The sequence below is a fragment of the Python bivittatus genome, unplaced genomic scaffold (assembly GCF_059951505.1).
Source record: "Python bivittatus isolate LINGU-HERP-01145 unplaced genomic scaffold, Pbiv_v1 ctg000070_np1212, whole genome shotgun sequence".
In the NCBI taxonomy this organism is placed as follows: domain Eukaryota; kingdom Metazoa; phylum Chordata; class Lepidosauria; order Squamata; family Pythonidae; genus Python; species Python bivittatus.
Genome location: NW_028277034.1, coordinates 32976737 through 33004363, shown reverse-complemented (window position 1 = coordinate 33004363; position 27627 = coordinate 32976737). Strand labels below are relative to the sequence as shown.

Sequence of the window (27627 nt, the reverse complement as noted above, 5' to 3'; positions counted from 1 at the left end):
CTGGAAACATTTTTGTAGCATTTTAATTGAATTTTTGAAAATAAAATGCCATGAAAATGTAATGTGTCTTGCACTTTTCTAGATACTTTCCTGAAAAGGATCTATTCCCTAACAAATACAATAAAAATCCAACTGGTTCCAATCAGATCTTCAGACCGATAGCTATCCATGAAAGTGGAGCAGAGAGATAAGACAGAACTCTTCTTTTTATACGATGACAAGTGTTCTTTCTACCCTTATACTTCGTTTTTACAGAAAGTTCCAAAAGGTACATATCATGCTTTAAATACTGGCCATTGGATATTGCATGAGAAGGAGGACACCTTTTTATAATAACTTGTAAAGCTATAATGTTTCGGAAAATATTACTTTTTTGACCTAAACAATGGCAACTGTAAATGTTTGGACTTCACCAATAATTATCTTCCCTCCCCCATCTGATAGCAATTGCCACCAATTGCCTGTTGAACAGGAGGAAGGGAGGCAGAAGACCTCCAGAAGCCTATAGGTCCGGTTTCTCTCCTTTCCCTTGCCCCAGGATCATTATAACCAATTGTCCTGTGGGAAGGATTTCTGGAGGGAGGAATTGAGCTAGAGATCATTGAGAAACCTACTTAGTCGGACTCTCCTTTCTCTTTATGCCACCAGGATATTGCTACCAACTGACTTGTGAGAAAGATCCTGATGTTTGTTATTAGGTAATATTTTTGTATTTGCATTTAAGATAGTTTAGATGACTTGTTTTTTAAAAAATAAAGTATAACCCACTCATCCAAACAATAAAACCCTGAAAACTCCAGTTCCACCTATAGGAAACCCTCCTACTTTACATGATCTATCATCTCATCTACTTTGCATAAGTGTTCTGCCACTGCAGTTCTCATCATCCAAAATAATTTAAATCTGGTCCCTGGACACCAAAACATTTCCTGCTTTTGCTTTAAAACATCCTTGACAAATACCTACTCAGCATCCCTGAAAACCTTCAGAGAAGATTCCACAATCTCTCTAGTTAAAACGTGTCTAAAAGTTATGACTGAAATGTTAATTTGAAATGAAAAACAGAAATATCAAACCGCAATGTGCTTTCCTTTTAACTCCCATATACTCACCTCTGTATGTAAGAATTATTCACTCCCCTGTGATCTAAATCATGGCTCAGAGCTGCAATCAGCAAAGAGAGTACTTCAACATCAGTAAGCTTGTTCTGTACAATATGAAAGAGAGAGAGAGATAAATGATTATATTTGCAAAACTGCTTGACCTGGTACCAATGTGTTACACATTATTTGCTTTCTTACTTACTTTGGCTGTTTTGAATGCCTATACAGTTTGACATGCTCACTTAGAAAGTAAATAGATTTATAAATATGACTATTTTTGTTGAGTAAAAATAATACTTTTAATCTTAACACATGTATTACAAATTTTAGTGTGTTCTGTATTTTAGCACAGAGTCTGGAAAGTAGCCCCCAAAATAATCAACATCCAATTTTGTATTGTATAAAATTTTACATTTGAATGGTCTTTTTCTCATTGGTTACAAATCCAACCAAAATTTAAAATAGCTTACCTTATTCCAATCATACTAAGTTTTCTACTCTTAGTTATGCAACCCTGCCTCTGTTATGATCCAAATTCACTTGGGCCAAATTTGGAAGACCCAATTAAACATATGCAAACAGCAAAGGCTCCAGAGCTTGGTAGATGGAGAACTTTGATTTGCTTTTGGCTCTCCTGAGCTGTACCTGTTTCACAGGCTTCTAATTCCACGTAGAGTTGAACTATAGTTTCTGTATAAGGATTTCTACTTGTTTGCTTAATCACAAGCTGAACAGCATTCCATATACAGTGTAAATATCTAATACTCTTAGAATAGGGCAACTGACATCAGAATAGCCATCTGAAACCGAAACACTGATTTACATAGACTTTTAAGCAGGCAACCTGAAGCCTCCAGGGTACACGAGGTGACAGAGACTTCTTTTTGCCTGGATTCCATGGCAACTATTGCAAGTCAGCAGCACAGCTACCTCCCATTTTGAGGCAGTTTTTGCAAGTCCTAAAATATGCTTACAGTATTTGAAAACAAATAATGAAAACTAATCTCATCCTCACAAATGCTTTGAACTGTAGTGCTGGAGGAAACTGTTGAGAGTTCCTTGGATAGTGAGAACGAATAATTCAGCACTAGTTACAGTAAAAGCAACTGCACACTGGAAGCATTAATAAGTTAAAGTTTAGCGATTTTGGAAACATAATATAAAGGCAAGAGAAGGCCCTGATGCTTGGAAAAATCAAAGCCAATTGACAAAGAGTCTGACAAAAGACAAGGTGGGTAGATATTATCACTGATGTCTCAAGCATGAGTTTATATAAGAACTAAAGAAACCAGAAAATGGAAGCAATGGAACAAGAACTATTTCACTCCTCAAAAAAAATCAGGAAAAAAAAAATCTGGGGTTTGTCTATATGTATGACACTAGACTGACCATCTTAGCAGTTTTAGAACCTGGTCACCAAAAAGTTCCAGTAGTAATGTATGGCTGTGAGAGCTGGACCATAAAGAAGGCTGAGCGCCTAAGAATTGATGCCTTTGAACTGTGGTGCTGGAGAAGACTCTTGAGAGTCCCCTGGACTGCTAGGAGGTCAAACCAGTCAATCTTAAAGGAAATCAACCCTGATTGCTCATTGGAAGGACTGATAATGAAGCTCAAGCTCAGATACTTTGGTCACCTAATGCGAAGAGAGGAGTCTTTGGAAAAGACCCTGATCCTGGGAAAGATTGAAGGCAAAAGGAGAAGAGGACGGCAGAGGATGAGATGGTTAGATAGCATCACTGAAGCAAGGAGCATGAAACTGAGCAAACTCAGGGAGGCAGTGAAGGACAGGAAGGCCTGGCGCAATATGGTTCATGGGGTCACGAAGAGTCGGACACGACTTAACGACTGAACAACAACAACAACACCAAAAAGTTGCCAACATATGACCTAGAGAGTACTGCCTCCACAGATGTACCTAGAATTATATAAAAGATATAATAGGCAGATTGACAACTTTGCAGTGGAGTAACTGCAGTCAAAGTGGCAGAGCTGTAAAAAACCACAGTCACATATATCACTATCACTGCTTTCAGGGACTGACTGATTAGGTGCCATCAAGTCAATCTTGACCACACATACAGATTCTCTCCAGGATGACCTGTCCCCAACTGGGTTCTTTGGGTCTTCCAGCAGTGTAGCTATCAGTACTCTATCCTTCTTGCTGCTGGTCATCCTCTTTGTCTCTTTCCTTCCCCCTTTCCCAGTATTATAGACTTCTCTAGAGAACTAGATTTTTGCATGATGTGTCCAATGTGTATGATAATTTGTCCTTCAAGTGAGAACTCTAGGTTGATTTGTTTGATGATCCATTTGTTTGTTTTCTTGGCTGTCCACAATATTCTCAGGAGTCTTCTCCAACACCAGAGTTCAGAAGCGTCAATACTTTTCGTATCCTTCTTCACTGTCCAGCTTTCACTTCCATAGAGTGTCACAGGCAATACCACAGCTTGCACAGTTCTGAACTTTGTATGCACAGACACATCACAGCATCTGAATATTTTTTCCAAGGTCTTCATTCCAAGGTCATTCTTCTCTACTAAGTGATAATCTGAGGCATATTTTTTTTTTTGACTGCTGGTTCCTTTACTATTGATGGTTGATCCTAAAAGGCAGAACCTAACCACCACTTCAATATCTTCATTATAATTTCTAAGGCTGGTTGCTATACCTGTTGTCAAATGTTTGGTCTTCTTTATATTTAATTTTGGTTCCATTTTTTCACTGTGCTCTTTGACTTTCGTTACTGGAGCTTGCAGATCATTCATTACTGGAGCAGTTTTCAGCTACCAGAATAATGTCATCAGCACAGCACAGGTTATAGATGTTTTTTTCCTCTTATGAAATATGTTCATCTTTTAGTGATGTAGTCAGGATCTATTGCACGGAGATACTTAAAATCTATGAACTAGCTCTTGGTAAAATTTCAACATGATGTATTGCAATATCTAGTTAAGGTTTTTAAAAACAGCCTTAGTATAAATAAGGATGTCCAAACATACCTGAATTTTTCCTGACTTTAAAGCAGCAAACATGCACTGGGCTGTGTTAAAAGCATGTCTCCAGTTGTGATAAGCGACATTTTTCCGATAATTTTTCCTCACACTTAAAATCCATCTGCAAAGGACCTTTCAAAAACATCATTATTCAGTTAAAAGTATGATACAGAATAAACACCATTGTTTTTAGATAAGAAACCCAAAGCCAATTTATTAACAAATCAAGCAATTTCACATCTGGCTTTTTTATACATTTTGTGGAACTGAGCTGTTAAAGTAGATTTTAACTTAGAAAGATGAAATTAAGAAAATGAAAGGTGCTTTGGAGCACATGGAGTCATGAATATAATACTGTGTGCAACTCCATAAACCAAACACGTTCTTTCTCAGGTTTGCACGGGAGCTGCACAATCCTAAGAAAAGGCTGCTATAAGGAGTTGTGAGTAGATGGTATGTTTGCACCTCCAACAATCTAAAGTAACTTTTTACCTTTGAATTTAAAGTGTTGAACAACCCTATCAATCAAGTCTACTGATTCTACAAGGTTCTTGGTTTATTTGAAGAAATCTCTATTGCACTGTTTGAAAGTGATAAGAAATTCTTCCTTTATGTACATATTTGTCCAAAGGTAAAAAAGGGAATGCCTAGGAAGGAGTAGGCTGATTAAAGCTGATATTTCCTTACATGGGCCTAATTGCAGGGAGGCTCGTTCTGACAAAGTGCTTGCATATCAAGTGCTAATTTGTTTTTCCACCATATGTTAAAGATTTGACTTTTTTTTTAAAATAGAAAAATGGAAATCCCTCACTGCAATCTGTTCACTAGGCATTTAGAATGATTACATTTAAAATTCCTGAATTTATAAAATGAGTTTTGGAACCATGTTTTCAGGCATTGCTTTATATTTGAAGCCTTGTCAGACTTTGTGCCAGGCATGGCAATATATTTTGACTTAACTCTATATTCAGGTACCCACTTAAAGCAGGAATTCATAGGCATGACATAGCTAAGCAGGCTGCTTTGCTGCAAACAAGATAGTGGCTCTATATACACAGAAGAACTGCCTACTGCAGAAGACCAAAAACAATCTCTCTCCTCATATGTAAGGTTTGCATACTAGCTCTGGGCAACTGTTAGTAGAAGACAACTCAGATTTCCCCAGATTTTAGAAATGTGGAAAGTCAGAATTCTAAAATCTCAGGGAGAATGTATAGATAGAGGAAATTCTCCTCTGTAGATAGCAACAAGGATGTGACAAGGATGTTAAGAATGGTGAGCAAGCACATAGCAAACACATATGTCCCCACTTCCTCTGGAGCTTATATGCATGGAAAATGACTGAAAACATTTTTCACAGATAACGATGCATTTTTCCCATGACCTCATAGATGATTTAAAGTGTACTATTCATTTTATATCCAGTCATATATCATATCATATCATATCATATCATATCATATCATATCATATCATATCATATCATATCATATCAGTCATGTCATGTCATGTCATGTCATATCATATCTTTATATATGCACATATACACACACACACACATTAAAGAACATTGTATTGCAGAATATTTGGCTACATATATGGTCATGCCTGCGATCTTACCTCATGTTTTATTTGGAAATTTTGTACAAGGTTAAGGTCAGTAAACATCCGGATTGTGCACAGAGAAGTCTCCATATCTGACAGCTCAAAGTCACTGAAGTAAAAGTCAGTGAGCCTGAGAGATTGTGCAGATGGCACAACAGCAGCCTTGAAACAAACAAGAGCAATAGTGAAAAATGATGCTTTCAAGACACTAAATAAATAGATAAACTAAAGCACCACATGACCCGGATGTAATCTTCCAAACGCAATTCATCTAGATTTATTGAAAGCATTTCTAAACAACAGCAGGAGTAAAATCTGGTTTTTTACCATTATTCAAGTTACCATACATAAATATTCTACCACAAAAGGCCATTTTGGCTTTAGAACAATTTTAGCAGAAGACAAACCGTGATCTCCAACCCAGAGAGCAAGATATATGTTGCGGGGGGGGGGGGAATCAACCTAGCTTCTCTAGTTAAAAGTTAGGAATTACTTCTGAACAACCACAGGGGAGAGCTGTTCTTCACACAACAGTTAATACTGAAATAATATAGTCTGATTTTATGAAAGACAGACTTTTACTCCATATGCATGATGTATGTAATTTTTATACACACACACACACACACACACACTTTAAACCAATTTCTTTGTTCCACACTCAATTTGCCCTATAGATAAAAAGTAAACAGTTGATCATGGATCACATTTTTACTTATGCATTTTTGTGACCATTTTTCTGCTGATCTCTTCTGAAGGGGCTTTTTTTTCCTCCTGGGAGGTAGAGTATGTTCTACCTTTTTAGGTGTGCTAAGCCAGTTAAGGTGTCATTCTTTCCCTCCTTTTCTTCCCCCAAATTTAGAAGTTCAACAGCACAGTGGGGAAGAGGGAATCTAAACGTAGCAACAACATAATTCAAGAACCACAAAGGTTGCTCGTGCCTGCTATAGATTTAAGAACTTTCTTTTACACTCTGACTTATTTCTGAATTCTGCATGAACACTTTTCAAATCCTACTTTAGAATTCAATTAATTTACGATTTCTACTGTAAATCTTGACACAAAATCTTTTCCCACACGTTCTGCCCATTTCTGTTCCTGCACTGCCCAAATAGACCGAGAAGGAGTGTAGAAGATACTAGTGATGGTAGATTTCCTTGCTTGATTTTTAGTACTATTGTAGCTGCCTAGACTACATCCCATAGAGTTGTGTATGGGATGCAACTTCCAAAATGGCTATTGGGGTGGGGAAGCAAAGGCTACAGCTAAGAAGGAGTGATACCACAGACTTGTCTGGCCTCCCATATGCACAACTCTGGAAACATCCTAGCATAGGGAAAAGGTTGGTTAACATTTCAGATCACTGGAAGAACAGCTGAGCTGGAGCTTTAATGAGCTTCCTAATTCCTTCATCTTCCTAGTATATTTAAGTAAAAATATGGATTTATATGCAAATACTTGTAATTTGAACAGACTACCAGCTACCCCCAATATATGTGTAATTTTAACTATATACTTGTAATGTAGGAAAGTGCATGTTTCAAAAGGGGGCACATTATCTGGTTAACATATATGAAACTCTTGGTTAAAAAAAGCAAACACAGAGAGGTTCTTTGTATAAACTAGATGACTAATGTTTCTTACGAAATCTGAACTCAAGTTATATATTTAAAACATGCTGGTTAAAAATCAGCAATCTCAGGCAAAATTTTATGTACCTGAAAAGTAAATATTTGTTACCAAATTTAAATAAGCACTAGCATTAGAAAAACTAATGCCAGAATCTTTTGCTGTTAGCCAAATGAACACAGTCATGATCTTGATAACTACCTAACTCCCAAAGGTCTAGCCCAGTGTTGTCCAAACTTGGCCACTTTAAGATGAGTGGAAGTCCACTCATCTTAAAGTGGCCAAGTTTGGACAACACTGGGCTAGCCTGTCTATTGGTACATAGACATTTTAGTTGCTTTTGCAAGAAGAAGAAGAAAAAACCCCTATAAACATGAATTGAATGCAGTGGCATGGGTAGTTATGGGTGCCTTCCAGTATGCCCATGTAACACCACTACTTCAAAAGCTGCAGTGGCTCTTTATTGGCTTCCGGGTGTGATTCAAAATGCTGATTATCCCTATAAAGCTGTGATGGAATGGAATTATGAAGGCCAGACTCAGAGAGAAAAACATTTTCTTTCATCTCCTGAGGTGCGAGGGAAAGATAAGAGGATGAGACTGGCACCTCCCTGAGGAATTCACAATGTTGTGGCTGGCATTACTTGGGAGCTGGGGTTTCAGTCTGGGAAGATTCTTGCTAGAGGTTGTAGCTAATAAACATAGCTGGACTGAATTTACATGGTCTCTTGGAGTTCCTTGGGCTAGGCCTGACATCAATCTTCCCAATTTCTCACGGAGGTGCCAGTCTCATCCTCTTATCTTTCCCTCGTGCCTCAGGAGATGAAAGAAAATGTTTTTCTCCCTGAGTCTGGCCTTCATAATTCCATTCCAGCACAAAAACCCTGGCAAAAGCCTGAATTATTTGTGGGACTGCCTGTCTCCAATTGCCTCTGCTTATCCCACAAGATCCAGCATGCTTCGAATCCCCTCAGTGAAACAATGTCAGCTAATGGGACATGGGAAACACACCTTCTCTGTTGCAGCACCTGCCACTGAGATCCAGATGGCTTTTTACCTCACCCTGTTGACTTTTTGAGGCCCTGAAAGTCTGTTTTTCCCCCTGGGCATTGGGCTAGAGTACTGAATGAACCCATCCAGAAATGAAGTGATGTAATGGGAATATGCTGTGGTGGGCCTCAGTTATTTGGTCTTGGGTGTTTGTATGTTTTGCATTTAGTTCTTTTATTTGTTGTGCTTTTAACCATAGGTAAGCCACCCAGAGTCTCTATTGCGAGATGGGCAGCCATAAAAATCACCTAAATAAATAAATAAATAAATATAAGTACATTGCGGCTTTATGTCGAATACATTTATGCCAGTGTTGTCCAAACTTGGCCACTTTAAGATGAGTGGACTTCAACTCCCAGAATTCCCCAGCCACCCATGCTGACTGGGGAATTCTGGGAGTTGAAGTCCACTCAACTTAAAGTGGCCAAGTTTGGACAACACTGATTTATGCACACCATGCATACCTATCATTCTATTCTCTTTGGAGGTAAGTAATATTATTCAAAGTGCAGAGAAGGGGTAAGAAATAGCAAGCAAAAGAAATTAAAGAGGTAAGAAATGTAAAATAGCTGAATTTAGTTTATACCCACTACCACTCACTATATCCCTTCACACTGTTCTAACTTTGCTTCATATTTGACTCATATTTGTCCTTTAGCAGAGGAGCAAATATACCTAATCCTTCCTGCCACCAAAATTATCCACTGCAGCCTGAAGACAGCTCGTGACCTGGCTGGACAAATGCTGAGACTCAAACAATTTGGCAAGACCTATTGCTAGGCAGGTCTGTCAGTGGGCTGGGTGGGCCATTTTAGCCCACTGTAGAACTTTTAAAATAAAAGAAAAATATAACAGATATTCCTTAGTAATGTTTACATAGGAAGTATACTCAACATGCTGTTTTATTTAATTGAAGATATTGTATGTAACTATTTTTTAAAATACAGTTCTGGCTCCCACATGCTGTTGTTATCCAGTGAAAATAGTAAATTTTGAGTCCAAGTTAATGTCAAATAAATTTGAATGGAAATTTGAGGCAGACTCTTCTCATGCAATGGTTTCCTAGAGAACAAAGCTATAAAGTGGGAATAAACAGATCAGCATCTGCATCTGCCCTGGTTATAAATTTAGAGTGTCCCTCTGGAAATATCACATTTCTGCTAGAGAATGTTTATCTTCGAAACCTCACAATATGTTCCTAGATCAGGAAACCTAAGAAAAAAGAAAAAAGAAAGAAAGAGATTCTTTTCCCCCCCCCCTACATTTACAGAAGACTACTAACTCATGAAAAAAAAATCTGCCTTTTAACCCCTGAGCTGGTGCTGACCGGAGGGAGAACAGGATCTGAGCACTAATCCTGCTTCATTCAAAATTTAGTCACTGTTACACCTAGAAAAAGAGAAAGGGGTAAGTGTTGGTTTACCTGGGGCCAATCAGAGCTGGAGTGTGCTCCCGATTTTCCCTCTTGTTTTCTGTTCAAAATTGTAAAGCTGGGTAGGGATTTTTGCATCAGAACAGATCTAAAGCAGTTTGCTTACAAGGAAAAAGGGGCTTAGGCTCATCTACTGAAGCTAAATTTTGTGAAAATATAGGAATAATAACTGAATATATTTCTTTCTATTCTATAGTTGAACTAGTGAATTCACTGTCATGCAATGTAATGACAGTTATTAATTTAGTTGTTTTTTAAAAGGAGATAGCTACCTTCATAGGAAGAAGGACAGAGCAATCAATGAGTTGATGGCTGGATACAGCTTCTGGAATCAAAGAAGCATGCACAAAGGGGAGTGCTAGCTTGTCTTGAACCTTGAAGACTACCTCAAATTAATTTTAAACAAAGCCACTACTTTAGGACATCTTCATCTTGAATCTTTAAGTCAAGGACAAGAATAACCTATAGCAAGTGACTGAATATATGGCATATGTTTTAAAAAGACATGCACCCTGTTCCATTGCATCCTCAGCCAGTCATGGACCATCATTACATGTATTGGAGAAAAAAGAAAATGGCATTACCGCTGTTACCTGAAGTTCCCTTGTTTCATCTTCAGCGGCTGATGCATGGTAAGAAAGCACCTACAGGAAAAGGAAAAAAAGGCCCTAATCTTTCAGCAATACTTAAATCAGTAATAATAAACCACTCTCTCAGTAATGATTCAGTGTAACCCAAAGTAAGGAAGTAGGGTAAACTGTCTGCCGATGTTTGCAAGCTATGATTCATAGACATGAAGTATAGACGCCTTCACTCCCAAGCACAACTTTTGCAAGAGTAACTAGCCCAAAGTCATTCAGATGGCTTTGTACCTAACGCAGGAACAGTGTCTCCCTGTTTCTGACCTGATGTCTTTCACCACTTCACCAAACTGGCTCTCCTGCTATCCGTGGTTAATGTTAATTAATATATTTCTTAAAAAATGATTTGAAAACAGCATTTAATGTGGTTTTGCAAATTAATAATTTTAAAAATTTGATTCAGAACCAATTCTAAATCATGGTTTAGCAAGTTAGAGAAGGATAACTCATGCTGGGTGAGGATTTCATGTTCCTAATGATGGTTCTTAAACCATTTTTTGTTAATTACTAGCATTACCTTGGAAGTAATGGCAGTGCTTTGGATGATTCATTAGTAGCAAGAATTGGGAAATTTAATCATTCTTGTATCTTCAATGTTCACTGATACGCAACAGTAAAATTAATTTTAAATGCATAGCACTGAAACAACAAATACTTAACTATTTCTTTAATAAATCAAAATACATGTTTCTGCTTGTTCTTTTCATATATTAATTCAAGACAGAACATTATGATCATATTACTAGTCACTGCTAGCACAGAGGACTCCTGAGGTCAGCCATAGGGAAAAAAGTAACATAATTGGTTTAAATGAGCAAAGAACTATTTGTCTTTTATGAAAAACAGCTGAAAATCTTCCATGCACCTATATGAATGACAAACAGCTTGCAACTTTGCTATAATTATAATCCTAACAAAATTGTCATAATAAATTTTCTTTTTCCAAAGGTTTGTAAGACAAGCATACAAGAAATTCTGTCTTAGGAAAATCTTGGCAGAAGTTTTGTCTGTGTAAGAGAAAATATTTTTAATTTACTGAACAAAATGAGAATTATTTAGAGGTGTGAGTGAAGGAGAGAAGAACAGAGGAACTGTTCAGGTTGGATTTGTGTTTAACTGCCATTGCATGCAGCTGAAATTATAACCTCAATCTATAGCACTTTTTTTCATAAGGATATATTTTTCCACTAAACTGTTAAACTACTTGAATTAGTGGAGTGCAATACACTCAAGACTTCGTCAACTAATTTTCACATACTTTAATGAGAGGATGCTATAATTCAGTGCAGTCAGTACACCTAAATACAGTTGTACATGAAAGCTTTCCCTTCAGGGCCAGTGGTAGAATCTGAATTTTAGAATTATTGTACTTTATTTATAATGTTGATGCAAAGGCAGCCAACATCTACATTATCTAATTTCTTAGGTTACTTTGGAAGATGGTAAGAGCACATCAGGATCCCCTACTGGCATCTCACTCATACCACGTTCATTAAAATTAATGGTAACCAATTCAAAAGCTAGGCAAGATGACATCCCTCCTTGATATGGTTTGATGAAGTTAGAACCCTACAGTAATCTTGCTGTTGCTTTAGGTATGGCCTTGTTTGAAGGGCTAAGCCAAAATCAACACGGGAAACCACAGACAGGAAAGAGATGTCCCAGTGCCACAACCATGTCTTTTTTAATGCAAGAAGACAAACCACCTATATTGGTCACTCTTGCCAATATGTTTAGGGAAGGCAGTATTTGTGTTCACTGCTGAACCCCAGGACAGCAATAATCCACCAGTGCTGTGCAAGCACATGGAGATACAGAAGCAAACAGTCAATAAAGGAGATCCTCAGTTGGAAGCTGAGCAACATTGGGCTTGCTTTAAAGTCAGCAAGAGAACTCCAATAAAAAAACAGCTGTGAAAGTACATAAAGGCTGCCTCGATTTATTCTTACCTCCAAGGTCACCATTTGCTTTGCCATGGCTCTTTCCACAGCTTCATACATCTGGGTGTTCTGGATCCCTAAGCCACAGAAGATAACAAAAGCTTCCAAAAACTGCTCATCGTTTCTATTGAAAGCTTTTATTTTGCCTGAGTTTTCTTCCATCTTGTTTGCAAGTTGACAAACTCCTGGGTCATAATAAAAATAAAATAAAACAAAAAGGTACCTTTGAAAAAAGTGGGACATTGGTTAGCATTAATCACACATTTATATTAAAAGTGTAACCTTTCTTCATAGAAAGAAGTAATTAGAAATTTATCATTTAAACCTTTAACTGGTCCAAGATCTCAGACAGAAATTACATATTCTGCCAGTCAGCCACAACATTTTTTAGAACATTCATTTAGGCTGTGCAGAAGCAGCAGTTTGGTTTTGAATCTTCATGTATTCTTTTACATACTTTAATTCAAAAAATTTAGCAAGCTTCATTTGAGTCAATGGTGCTTACTTCTCCTTAAATAGGCATGGGAGCTTGCTGTAAACAAAGCATCAAATTGAACCTTATAATATCATCTTCTACTCATACCAAGTCTTCATATCCATTTTCTTCTTGGCTTTTACTATTAATAGGCCTTTAGTTTGATGAAATCCCTAAAGACAATTTGTCCTTTACAAACTCATTAAACTTCTGTAAGCATGCCAAAATACTGTAATGAATAACAGGTTAGCACACCCAGGGCTTGTACATTCTTATTTGAATATTGCAAATTATCTGCATATTAATCTGCATATTAACTACAAATATCACTAGTTTATGAACGGACTGGTTATCTGCTGTATCCAAGTAGGTCTCTGGGTATCATTCACTGTAAGTGCTTAATGTAGCACTTTTCTTTGATTAGGAATATAATTTGGAAACGCTATTATCTGGAAGTACAACAGATCCATGAAATTGTAGCTCAACCAAGAATTTATCCATATAAGAACTCATCACAGGTCATCCATCACCTTTCAGTTTAAGAATATTTGGTTAAAGAAGCAAGCGTGGCTGAAATTATCCATGTTAATGGATAATTAGAAGACACTGCTAATATAAGTATATATACACGCTCACAAAAGTCATAATTATAAGCATCCCACAGAAACAAAGCAAATGGAAAAATACAGATAGGATTGAAAATAATATGTAAGAACTCCTGAATGCCATCTAAAGAATATTTAAACAAATACAGTATCTTTATCATATAAATATACACAGGAAGAGTGCACGAGAGCCTTATATTTTATTCAAAAGTGTAGATAAACCAGGTGAACGGTTCAAGTGGCACTGGACTGCAAGTAGGATGAAGTTTAGTGTACATTACAGATCTAAAACACTTATTGCTAAAAGTTTACCATCAGAATATAATCATGAATTTCACAAATTCATCCTGTTTGTGACATCCAACTTCATTTGTCATTACATTTGTGTAAATATACCTGATTACTTAACTGACCTGGCAGCAATCTCCAAATCCTACAGCATAAATAACCAGGCATTTCTTATCTATGTTATACAACCTTCTCTGTCCAATCACACTGATGTAATTCTAACTGGCCATAGGTGAATGACCATTTTGATACTCAAACTAGATTGCACAATGTTTTCCTCATTCTGACACAGGGACAGGGAGGAAAGAATAGGCATTTTTTTTAAAAAAACACAGTCATTTTCCAACTTCTTTTCAAGAAAAGAATAACTTGGATTAAAAAAAAAAACCTACTGAAATCAGGAGAAGTTTCAGTAATTAAAATTGCTTGCTTGCTTGCTTGTTTATTTTATACTGTGCTTATCCTTCAAGAGCTCCAAGTTGCTTACGTGAGATCTCCCTTCATTTTATCCCCACAACAAACTGATGAGACCAGTTGGGCTGAAAAAGAATAACTGGCCCAAAGTCAGTTTTTTGATGAGTGACACTGGAACTGAACCGGGGTATCCTCAGTCCTAGTCCAACACTTTAATCACTACACTGGCATTTGGCATGGCTTAAAGATGCTGAGAATAAGGTGGTATGATTACCAAGTGACCACGCATGCTAATTTTATTTTATATGCGTGCTAATTTTATATGCATGCTAATTTTTACATTTTCAAAAATTATTACTTATTTATTTAGAATATTTATATGGTGTCCAACTCAAACCATGTGACTGGGCAGTGTATAAGATCATGAAACAAAAATACAAAAGAAGAATTATACATGCCACTAAAAGAAAACAAGATAACTAAATGGTGATCAGAACTAAAATTTGTTGTATTCTACCAAAAGGGAGCTCTGCTCACCCTAACCCAAGCAGCCAGGTCTTAACTACCTTCTAAAGGGTTAAGGGTGGGAGATTGTTCTAAAGGGCAGACTCACCTCCTGGATCCCACAAGGTGACCATGTTTCAGAGAGGGACCCGGAGTTTGTCCTCCCTGTTAAAGCATGTGGGATGGGCAGATATCCTAGGGAGAACGTGGCACTACAAATAACCTGGTCTTATACCATGCAAACTGGTAACTATTCTTTTTTTATGAGATTTATATCCTGCTTTATTTTGAACAGTTTAAGGTGGCATACATAATGCTCCCGACTCTTGTTTTCCCCACAACAACCACTTAGGTGAATTGGGCTGAGAATGACTGGCCTAAAGTCACCTAGCTGGTGTTCATGCCTAAGGCAGGACTAGAACTTATAATCTCCAAGTTTCTAGTCCAGAACCTCAACCTCTACACCAAACTGGCTCTTTCTTTTCTTATTACAGTATAAGCTATCTCAATCTTTTGAAGGATTTTATTAAAATCTTTATAGTAAGTAACAAATTAGTAAATGAGCTATTCAGTTAAAATGATTTATGTCATCCAGGAAAGCTGAAGCAACTGATTCATATACTGCCTGATTCATTTATACATCGCATGCAAAATGATTATTTGTTTGCCAAATTTGTAGAAATCATCTAATTGCATGTCTTCTTTGGACAGAGTTAAATGTTGGAGACAGAATTAAATATCAATAGAAGAGAATATATGTAACTCAGGGTTGAACTGTGGAGTCCTTGGGGTTCTCTGAACTCGGTTTTTTTCTTGCAGATGTTTCATTACCCGACTCATTCCATGCTAGAAGGGAGTGGGGTTTGCTTTCTGTTTATATACAGTAGCTTGCCCTGTCAGTGTTGGTGGGGGTGTTGCAAAGACAGAACTGAGAAGACAGCAACAGATAGCAAATGCCACCTCTGCAAAGAAGCCGAAGAAACAGTGGACCACCTAGTTAGCTGCTACAAGAAGATCACACAGACTGACTACAAACATCGGCATGACAAAGTAACAACAATGGTGCATTGGAATATATGCAAGAAATACTATTTACTTCCAAGCAAGAACTGCTGGGACCACAAAACAGGCAATGTAATAGAAAATGAAGACGCTAAAGTAAAAGGCAGCTTAACTTGGAACAGTTTACATCCTGCGACGATACGTTTAACACCATCAAACAAAAACATCTGTCTATCCAAGGTCCTTGGGAAGGACTCAATAGGTACATAAAAATGCCAAATCCAGTCTAAATATCTGGCTGACTATACGACCAACAACAACAACAACAACAATACTGAACAGTCAGGCCACAGCTATCAAGCATCAAAAACATCTGCCAGGCTATCCCACCTCCTTTACATGGACAATCTGAAGCTGTATGGAAAAACACCATCTGAAATGTAATCACTGCTCAACACTGTCCAAATATACAGCCAAGATATTGCAATGGAGTTTGGACTGGACAAATGGGCCACCCTTACAGGGGAAAAATAGTGAAAACTGAAGGAATCAAGATTCCCAATGGAATAACATCAAGAGTCTGGATGAAGAAGATCACTACAAATACCTGGGCATCCTTCAAGCTGACAACATCAAGGGCATTGAAATCAAAAAGAAGGTTAGTAGTGAATACATCATGAGAGGGAAGAAGACCTTCAGTTGATACTCAGTGGAGGAAATACCATCAAGTCAATTAACACCTGGGCAATTCCAGTCATTAGATACACAGTTGGAATAGTGAACTGGACTCAAGCAGAACTAGAAGCCCTGGATAGGAAGACCAGAAAAACAATGACAATGAATCATGCCCTTCATCCATGCAGTGATGCTGACAGACTTACCAAGGAGCATATGTGGGGATGGAATGTTGCAAGTACACCAGACAGTTGAAAAAGAAAAAAGGGCATTAGAAGAATATCTGAAGGACAGTGAAGAAGATGCAGTGAAGCTAGTATACCATGAAGGCTTACTGAATACTGAAGAGACCAAATTGGTCTACGAGAAAGACCATATGAAGAATAGAAAAGAGACATGACAAGGCAAAGTATTACATGGCCAGTACAAAAAAACTAGCAGGCAAAGCAGATAACTACAAGACCTGGCAACGGCTAAGAGCAGGCAAGTTGAAGAAAGAGACAGAGGGGCTAATTCTGGCCACACAAGACCAAGCCTTAAGAACAAATGCATATAAAGCTAGAATTGGAGACAGCAGAATACAAGAGAAAGAACTGGAGAAAATCACAAAATACAAAGACCTGCAAATAGAAGTAGAACAACTATAGCAAAAGAAAGCAAAGATAGTACCAATAGTAATAGGTGCCTTGTTTGCAATCCCAAAACATCTTGACTACCACTTGAAGACCATCAACATTGACAAAATCACCATCAATCAATTGTAAAAGGCAGCTTTACTTGGAACAGAGTACATCCTGCAATGATACCTTTATCAAAAACATCAAAAACAACATCTGCCTAGGTCCTTGGGAAGGATTTGATAGGTGGATAAAAATGCCAAATCCAGTCTAAACATCCAGCTGACTGTGCGACCAACAATAATAATAATATGATGGAGAAGGAGGAGCAGGAGGACAAGGAGGAATTGAAAAGCTAAGAACAGAAATACCTGTAGATGAATTTGGACAGTGTGCTGGAACGGACTTATGTAGGCCATGCTCAGGGAGATAAGCATGTTCTTAGCCCCCAACAGGAGCGTGAGAGGATGAGGCTGGCACTTCCCTAAGGAATTCACGGTTTGTGGCTGGCTGGCTTGGGAACTTGGGTTCAGTCTGGTGAGATTCTGTCTTGAGGTGGAAGCTAATAAACGCAACAGAACTGTATTTGCATTGTCTCTTGGAGTTCTTTGGGCTGAACCTGACAGACAGGCAGTAAAGGACATTTATCTAGTACTATTTGAGTGCTTCTCAGGAGCAGCTGGGTAGAGCTTGCTGGTATAAGTCTGTAGTTTAATAGGAGTAAGGCAGCAGAGGGTAAATGAGAACGGTGCAAATTTTGCTTAAAAAAGGGCAATACTTCACTAAAACAACACTGATTAAGTTGTGCCTTGTGACAAAGGTAAAAGATACAGATTTGATCCAAAGATGCCTTTCATTTTCATAAGAAGACTTCTTAAACAAGAGCTGTTTGGCATTTTATGCCAGCACATAATGTGGGACAAATAAAAAAAAAAGTTCAAAGATGTTGTTTCCTTGCCAAAGAATAAAACTTGCTAATGATAGACTGTATCTATAATAGTACTCCATGAACTCTTAAGGAGTTCTAGAATAGCATTAGTGACTATTTTCCCTCTGCTGAGGATTCTGTGAACCCAACCTTATTGTTGGCTTGGAGGGAAGTGCTCCATGCCACAGCCCACACAATGCTAAATTCTAGAAACCACTCCTCAGGTAGTACTGGGTCAAGATCATCAACTAACATTAGATGCTCCACTTTGCAGAAACTGAAGTGTTTTTGTATGGTAAAACCACTTTTGTTGGTTTGTTTCATAATTTTACATAAACCAAGGAAATTCTTCTGTAGCCACAAATTCTCTGACCCAAAGGATCTTATTGGGAAGGGTGCATTTATATTTATCCACTTTTTTCCAAAAATATTTATTTTAGGTCAGTGTACAAAATATGCTCTCATTATACCTTAATGTTGTATTCATTTGTTTTTATGACATATGGCTGTCTATACAGATGAGTTGTTAGTGAAGAATAATCTTAGGAACTTCATACATTACATTTTTTAAAAAATTTCCAATGGAAATAAAACATCACCTGCAATGCATAAACTGAAGCATAATTGAAAATTTCAAAATGTTATACCTATCACTTTATTCTTCTTTCCATTTTTTATAGGTGTGCAGAGCAAGCTTTCAATGTGCTGGTTTGTACAGTCTGAATGTTCATTCTGTTAGGGAAAAAACAAAACATATTATTTTATTAACCTATATAAGAGAGCCAATTTGGTGTAGCGGTTAAAGTGCTGGCCTTGAAACCTGGGGACTGTGAGTTCTAGGCCTGCCTTAGGTATGAAAGCCAGCTGGGTGACTTTGGGCCAGTCACTCTCTCTCAGCCCAACCCACCTCACAGGGTGCTTGTGGGGAAAATAGGAGGCAGGAGTATTAGGTATGTTCTCCACCTTGACTTATATATAAAAATGTGGGGTAAAATAATAATAATAACAACAACAACAACCCCCAGAGAGGTACTACCCTGATGTGGTTGTGGGGCTTGAGAGCTCCAAGCAGGATGAGAGCTATGCCAGAGGTTCAATCATACTGAACAGGTCTCATCAGAGGAGCCAGACAAAGAGTGTCTCTCCCATAAACAATATGGTGAGACGAAATTTACAGAAACCTATGCTGGATCGGTCATTGCCCAGGTCAACAAGGACCGTGCTAAGTATTCTAGTTCCTGGACGTCTGGTGACAAGTGGGCTACAGGACTCAGGACTGTTGGCTGAGCAACCAGAGCCAGCAACTGCAGAATTACTGAAAGAAAAGTTGTCTACCCGTCGCAAATATACGAAGACAGAAAACAAAGAAATAATGATCTACTATTACAAATCATGACCATCGAGAAGAGGATATCTGAAAAGAATGCACCACTTCTGGAAAGAACAACATCCAGAATCAGAAATAACAGAACAGAGGCTAGAAGATCAACGTCAATTTATAATACGAAATAAAGTATTCACAGAAGTAGAATTGGAAGAACTACAAAGGTTTCCCCAGGGCAAAGAAACCGAAGCCTTGCCAGAAGTAGCTCAGACTGTAGAGGCAAACCAGGGGGAATCGGCAGTAGAGGAAGCCAGCATAACTATTGAACCGTTTTCATTCCCAAACCAGGCACCCTCTCCTCTGCCTTTTCCTCAGAAAGAACAAAGTCCTCTAACTAAAAAACAAGAGGAACTGAAACAATAACTGAGCATCAAGAACAGCAGAAAAAGGACAGAATAAGGTTGCCTGCATTGGAGCTTGTTACAAAGAAAGAGCTAGCACAAGTATTAAAAGATGCCAATACTGTAACATCAAATATAAGCACCAGCTCACTGCAAGAAACAAACCAACTAATTTACAGCATGGCTGCAGTCATAACTGAATACTTTGGATGCAAATTCAGCAAACAAGAAAAAAAGCCAAACAATGTACCACCAAAATGAAAATAAGATCAGCATGCTAAAATCAGATGCAAGCAAGTTAGAACAGATGAAAGAAAAGAAGCTGAAGAACAAGAAGACCAAAGAATATCTGATCAAGAAATATCATTTAAAAACAAGGAAGATCAAAGAAGCACTGGAAATAATAAAGCAGCAAATAACAGCCATAGCCAAGAAGATCAGCAGATAAGAAGCTTGAATTGCACAATATAGGCAGAATCTACAATTTCAGTCGAATCAGAAACTTTTCTACCAATCCATCAATGGAGAGACTGCAATGAGCCAGTCAACCCCTGACAAAGAAGAAACAGTGCAGTACTGGGGGCAGCTATGGGACAACCCAAAGAAATACAATGAGAATACAGCTTGGATAAAGGAGGTGGGTAAGAATAAAAAAGAAGCTGAAATGAAAGAAATCATAACAAGAGCAGAAATGGTGGAGAAAAGGGCAAGGAAGATCAAGAATTTGTCAGCACCAGATAAAGATGAACTGCATGGTTTTTGGTTGAAACTTCTGACTTGTCTGCACCCACTCATTGCCAAGAGAGGCTAATTCTGTCTGCACAAGGCCAAGGCTTAAGAACAAATGCATACAAAGCCAGAACTGAGAAGACAGAAACAGACAGCAATGGCATGTCTGCAAAGAAGCTGAAAAAACACTGGACCTCCTAGTCAGCGATGCAAGAAGATTGCACAGACTGACTACAGACAATGACATGACAAAGTAGCAACAATGGTGCATTGGAATATCTGCAAGAAATACCATTTGCCTGCAAGCAAGAACCAGTGGGACCACAAAACAGGCAAAGTAAAAGTGCTGAATGAAGGAGCTGAAGTGCTCTGGGACTTTAGAATTCAAACAGGCAAACACCTGCCACACAACACCCCAGACTTAACAATTGTTGATAAGAAAGACAAAAAAGTCTGGATAGGGGACAATGCAATACCTGGAGACAGCAGAATACAAGAGAAAGAACTGGAGAAAATCACAAAATATAAAGATCTGCAAATAGAAGTAGAATGACTGTGGCAAAAGAAAGGAAAGATAGTACCAATAGTTATAGGTGCCTTGTACAATCCCAAAACATCTGGAGCACCACCTGAACACCACTGGCATTGACAAAATCACCATCAGTCAATTGCAAAAGGCAGCTTTACTTGGAACAGCTTATATCCTGCAGTGATACTTGTAACCCCATCAAACATCTACCTATCCCAGGTCCTTGGGAAGGACTTGATAGGTAGATAAAAATGCCAAATCCAGTCTAAACATCGGGCTGACTGTGTGACCAATAATAATACTAACTAAACCTAAGTGTATTTGTGCGCCTTCAAGTGACTCTTGACTTATGTCACTTGTCTGGACAAACCTATGGAGTTTTCTTGGCAACATTTTCAGAAGTGGTTTGCCATGGCCTCCTTCCTAGGGCTGAGAGAAAGTTACTGACCCAAAGTCACCCAGCTGGCTTTGTGCTTAAAGCAGGACTAGAACTTGGAGTTTCCCAGTTTCTAGCCTGGTGCCTTTAGACCCTATACAAAACTGGCTCTCAAATATAAATATATATAAAATACTACAAATTTTGAAATGTTTTTGATCTTTTAGGGTTTTAACACTCTGAATTATAAGTTGTACTTCTAAGTTACCACATATCATTTGTATAAAATAATCCTAACAGATTGGATACAGATTTGATCATATATAGAATACGGATCAATGGAAATCACACAAATTTCAATGGTCTTGCTCAGAAATGAGTAAGTCTGGATGCAACCAATATTTCAACTGAATATTCACTTGTAATTTTTTCTAGGATTCTCTTTACAATTTGTTATTCTTCCAACAAGCTCATGACAGTTGATTAATAAACATTTCTATGTCCATAAAGTTACATAATTTTCCATGCTGCATTGCTTATCAAAAGTGCAATATGGAAAATAATTGGATACAACTGTGCAAGATGTAATACTGTAGCTGTCCTTCAAACAATCTTGATAGTCTCTGTATCTCTCCCTCTCTCTCACGCAAACACACAAATGATCTAGATATGTATTTTCTAGCACTTATAATAATAAATATATTTGTAATAATAATACATAAAAATAAATGCACATACAGATTTTTGAAACAGTTTACAGCCCCAGCTGAACCTTATTAAATGGGAAACACACTCAGCCATAATCTCTTTCCTTATTGGGTGACTGACTAACAAATGGTGGGAATAATGCTAAGAAGTCATGATCCAAGCAGGGTGAAAGGAAGGCTTCCAAGAAAGCAGCCACAGCTAGGCACTAGATGTCCATGTTACATACTGTTATATCCATAAAATATACTCCATACAGTTTATGTCAAAATGCACTTGCAACAACAAAAGCAATAACGAGCAAAACCAATTAACCCGCACAACATATAAGATGTAATAAGACATTGCTGCTGAATGATACTAAGATTGGAAACAGTTCATTCAATTATAGCTCTATTCTTGCGTGCCAGCTTGTTCTAAGCTCACTAGTCAGTATCAGCTTTGTTAGTAAAGTCAACCAGCTCATCCCTCTTCAGCTAGGGTGGAAATAGTTCAAAGAAAGAGCAGGATCCTTGTTAAGAAGTAGGGAAAGAGGAAATAGCAAGGCCCTCCACTGATACAATGACAGATGGAAAAGCAGGCCCAGGTAGGCAGTGCAGTTCCATGAAACTAAATGGGGATCGAAGCAGATGCTACAGCACAGCATGAGTACATCTGTTTACATTTTCTAAGCTCTTTAATGGCAAAAATTCCTGGAAAAGGCTGTTACATAAATGATATACCATACACCTAGCCAATTTCTGTACATAGGCTCATGTTACTTACTGTCCAAGGAAATCTTTTGTCTTGGTGCACATGTGGAATATTAAGAGGCTCCATAGTATTCTTGACATACTGGGCATACATATAATTAATTTGGTTTGTATCATTGTCTCTGTTGAGATTTAAAAAAGAAATGGATTCAGTTCACTGCCTTTATTACCTACTATTATTAGCGACTATTGGAAGCAAATGTTAATGGTCAGCTAAGCAAATGAAAAACACATTGTATTAATGGTTGATGTTCCAAACATGTGCTAGATAGGTCTTATGAAAGCTCTGGATACAGTTACTGTGCTTGAAATCAGGGATTTTAGTGGCTATGATGCTTGATCCAGAAACTCTCCATTCAGTAGCTTAAGGAACATGTCTTTGGGAAGCAGCCATGATAACTTTCAACATAATCTTTGTTTTCAAGAAATGCCTCTGCATCCTATGGGGATGTATATACACCTCCCTTCCTAATCAATCTTTGGCCTATTGCCAAGCCCTCTCAGAGATTCAGGAAGACTTGTGCTATTTCTAACGTTTGAGGTCCCTAGCCATAACAACATTAAAAATGACATCATTTAACATTTTAAAAAGGTCAGCCCAGAAATGTATTACATATTAGGAAAAGTTATTAATATTCTGCATCAGTGTTTCGAGGCATTATTGGGCTGGCTGAGGGTGAATACAGAGCTTAGATATCTAATTCCTCAACTATGTCTTCTCCAATATTTTGGGAATGAAATAAAGGGTTTTGCAGTGCCCCCACCAAAAATATAAAACGTGATTTCCGAATAACTATCTTGGTATTCTTTTTAATAGCCTTGTTGATTGATAAAAATATTTTATTCAAAAAAGACATTTGCTCCATAGAAAATATCAAATTCATTTTTAACCTCACATTTTAGCCTTTTCATATACTGTTTTGTTATTACATTTATTTTTCTTTTATTACGTTTTACTATTTTTTTTGTTATTGTATTTATTGATTATAACTGTTTTAACTGCACTTCATAGTGTTTTCACACTAGTTAGCAAGATATAAATTCTCAAATAAATGAAAGAAACTTAGCTTGAGGTACAGCTGAGTTAAAAACATTAAATGCAAACAAGGAATGTAGTCTACTGGAATGACAGGCATGCAAAAAAAGTGTAGGACAGGTATTTTTAAAATCAGAATTAATGATATGCATTTCGAATTCTGACATGTTTGTAAAGCTATAATAGATTTGCTTTGTGAACAACAGAGAACAGATGGAGTCCTTGTAAATGTTCCCAACACTTTATGCTTTCATATCTCAATGCATATTTATTGTGCTAAGATGGCTATATATATATATATATATATATATATATATATATATATATATGCTTCTGCAAATCAAAATTTAAAATAAATCTGTCCTCATTAGGATATTATATATTATGCTAAATATGGTCATATGTTTTCTTCCCTCCATTGTTATAAATGACTTTTTTCTTAAGACTCAGTCTCTGCAGTTTATCCCTTTATTATACTTTTAGAAACACTCACAGAAAATATGAACCTAATAAAAACATGAATAACCACAGATCAGATACCAGCAGCCCTAGCAAGGGGGTCAGCAACATAGCACCCATAGATGCCAGGGTACCTCTAATGCCACTAGATGGCAGCCACTGAACTCCAGCTTTAAGGAAAAAAGAAAACAAAAACAAAATTGAGAAGTTCCCTCTAAGCCCAGCCTCATTAGATTCAGGATCTATCAGAGCATTCCAATAACAGAAGAAGATTCACTGGCAAAAGAATGTCCTCTGCAGGACCAATGGCAAGTTTCTCTGTATCTCCCGCATTCCTTTCCCACATTTCTAAGTGTGAATTTTATCCTGGAGGACTTAATTAGCACACATAAGAACTAGCTATAGGTTGGGGCCACCCACAAATTCTTGGTGTAAAGTGACACATTGTTCCAAAAAGGAAGCAAAAGATGTATATGCCACATCTCCAACTCTCCCATCTGTTAATGCTGAATTCCAGACCAAAATGAACACAGCCTCCTGGGAATGTTTCCTTTGCAAGCCTCACTCAAACTAATGCAAGATAGCTATTTTGCTGCATCTTCATATCCTTTTAAATGGGGTTATGCCGGTCATGTTACTGAGTGCTGAACTCTGATGGCTGAACTGTAAGAAAAAGCATTATTTTTGTGAAGCAATGAAAATCTCTCAGATCTAGTCGTTTTACCTTTTGTGAGTCTCACTGGAATCTTCTATTTCCTCATATCCCATGTGAAAGACACTGGAAAATGAATCCTAAAAATGAGAACAGAGTTTGGGCTTAGTTAAAATGTATAGTAAAATTGATTGTATTTCAAAAGCACATAATTCATTTATTTCCTGCCCAGTGAAAAATGACTTCAAGAAACTATCAATTGTTTACTGTATTTCATAAAGTATTTTAAGACCCAGGATAAACAAAACTAATATAGTACAATGTTTATACAATATTTTCTAATTTATACAGTATATTAGGCTCCATTTAATCCCCCTACTTCATAATGAGCTTCAACCTATATGTTGAAGATGATGATGATTCAAGTACTATCTTTCTTCAGATAGGGTATTTAATATTACTAATAATTTAAAAAGTTCTTTAAAATCTGATAAAAAATAGTAAAAATCACCATTAATTAATTCAAACTGAAAAGTTTTAACTTCTTTTTTCCTAAAAAAATAAGCCAGGGGACTGTGTGCAATTCCAAAAAGTGTGCTTTCCATAGCTTGGGAGCAACACAAGAGAAGGTCCTCTCCCATTAATCAGACCAACAGACCTTGGGAAACAACAGCATCTTCAAGAGGGCCTCTCTGATTGACCTTGGCTGAGTAGGTTCATATTAACATTAGCAGTCTCTAATAGCCAAGCCCAAGTCTGTTATTGTGTGAAAGGTCAGTACAACACCTTAAATTGTGCCCATAAGCAATCCACAATTAGTGCAGACCTTTCAACATGGCATCATATGCTTCTAATATTATATTGTGATTGGCAACCTAATTACTTATCAGGCTTCCGAATACTATCCAAGGGTAGTCACCATGTAGTAGTCAAATCAGGATGCAACTAAGGCGTAAATAACTGTTGGCCAATCCAATTGGCTGAGGCACTATCTGTAATTGTGCACATACACACTTTGCCATTGGCACAACTGGCAATTTGCCAGTTGGAATAAAGTGAGAGTCCATACTTACTGAACAGTCTTCATCCACTATGAAAATAGTGCACTTCTGCACCTGCATGAAGGAAATTATGGTGGCCGCTATCTTCTTCAGAATGACTTCTAAGGATTGCTGTTCCTCAAATATTAAACTGGCGAGATCAAGAAGCACCTGCAACAGAAGAAAAAAGAAATTAATATAAGTCAAGTTCATCACATTTTAATCATCTTGAAGGCAGGTTTTTTTCCAATAGCTCCAGGGCTTTTTAAAGAAAGCCATATGATTGCATTAAGGCTTTTTTATTTTTATTTTTTAATGTTTGGTTTTATAACTTTTAACTGTATTCATGTTTTTTCGTATGTTGTAAGCCGCCCAGAGTCCCCTATTGTGGGGAGATGGGCGGGGACAAATTAAATAAATAAATAAATAAATTTACTAAATGTTTAGTAAATATTCTATCAAGGTACACAAATTCATCTACTCCTTTAGTTTTTTCACCATTTATGTACTTATGCATAACTTGCAATTTTTTACTCCATCGTTCCTATTCAACACAACTGCCTTGGTGATTTATACATTAATTTTACAATCCATATCCTTTTTCACCATAAACAATGAATCAGTCATACTTTTTTATTAATTGTTTCTCCAGGTGTACATATGAATAGACTTATACTTAAATCATGTAATCAAAAGAAACAGATCTTTTTCTATGCTGATGTACACTATGCTTATTATTTTTATTCATACCTTGATTTCCAAATACCACAATCCCTTTTTCTATATACTCTTCTTTTTAAATTTTCAAAATTATTATTTTATTACATATATAACAAAGAAACAAACATGACTATACATATACTGAACCTTACACCTTCTAGTGAGGTACACCATAATACTGTACAACAAATTAAAGAGTTTGATAGAAAAAGTGAGACAAAACAAGCAAGCTTCAAAAGTACAAAATGGAATCTGGCCATAATTAGCTATAGGATGTGCTCAATGGCTTCTAACAGTAAGAGCAATAACTAGAAATTTCACAACCTTCCTAGGAATTTCAATAAATCAATCCTGCAATATAATTTTTGCTTGAAATTGGTCTCAACCAAATAATCCAGCAATAATTTTTGGTTTGGATTAGTCTCAAAATGTTAGCCTAATTTTAGGTGTAAGATACAGGATAATTTAATAGTATGGATCATGAATTCAGCTTCAATATCTGAACAAATGCATTGGTGGTCTTGTTAAGGAATGTAACTGTAAATTCCCTTTTTCACCATTCAGGGCAAGGCTTTGATTCATGCTAATGTAAATACCCTTTTATGTGGATCATGAAGGATATTATAAACATATCTAGATATTTACAATAGATGACAAACATTGTTAAGCTTGCTATCATACCTAGCAAACATATGAAGTTTTGAGATCTCTGTGTTAGGTAAGGCATTATAGCAGACAGAAAAAGGAACAGGGAAAAATGGGAATTGATGTTAAAGTCATAACAGTCATTAGATTCCAAAATGGTATGTGTGGACTGAGATTGTAAAGACCAAAGTTAGATTATATGGTAGTTTCTACTCTGGTGGTTTAAAGTTTTTCATTTAAACAGTCTTAGGATAGTCCCTGAGTGTAATCTAATATAATTGTTGCATAATAATTATCTTGTTTCATTTTTTATATATTCTCATGTTGCTCCTGCCCACATATTCATGTCACCTAACTTT

At 37.1% G+C, this 27627-nt stretch overlaps 1 protein-coding gene across 4 annotated transcripts in view; it reads right to left on the bottom strand.

The window, feature by feature from the left end:
* The window catches only part of PDE5A (phosphodiesterase 5A), a 102488-nt gene that overhangs the window by 8658 nt on the left and 66203 nt on the right, over positions 1-27627 (bottom strand). For 3 of the 4 annotated variants that reach the window (XM_025166525.2, XM_007428007.4, XM_015888038.2), the window contains exons 6-14: positions 25937-26074; positions 24936-25003; positions 22730-22838; positions 18548-18632; positions 12402-12577; positions 10396-10455; positions 5717-5863; positions 4103-4228; positions 1113-1207 (exon numbers count right to left, since the gene is read on the bottom strand). In XM_025166525.2, the coding sequence (XP_025022293.1) occupies positions 1113-1207; positions 4103-4228; positions 5717-5863; positions 10396-10455; positions 12402-12577; positions 18548-18632; positions 22730-22838; positions 24936-25003; positions 25937-26074 (1004 nt within the window). The remainder of the gene's footprint in view (positions 1-1112; positions 1208-4102; positions 4229-5716; positions 5864-10395; positions 10456-12401; positions 12578-18547; positions 18633-22729; positions 22839-24935; positions 25004-25936; positions 26075-27627) is intronic. The other variant, XM_007428009.4, reaches the window with a different exon arrangement.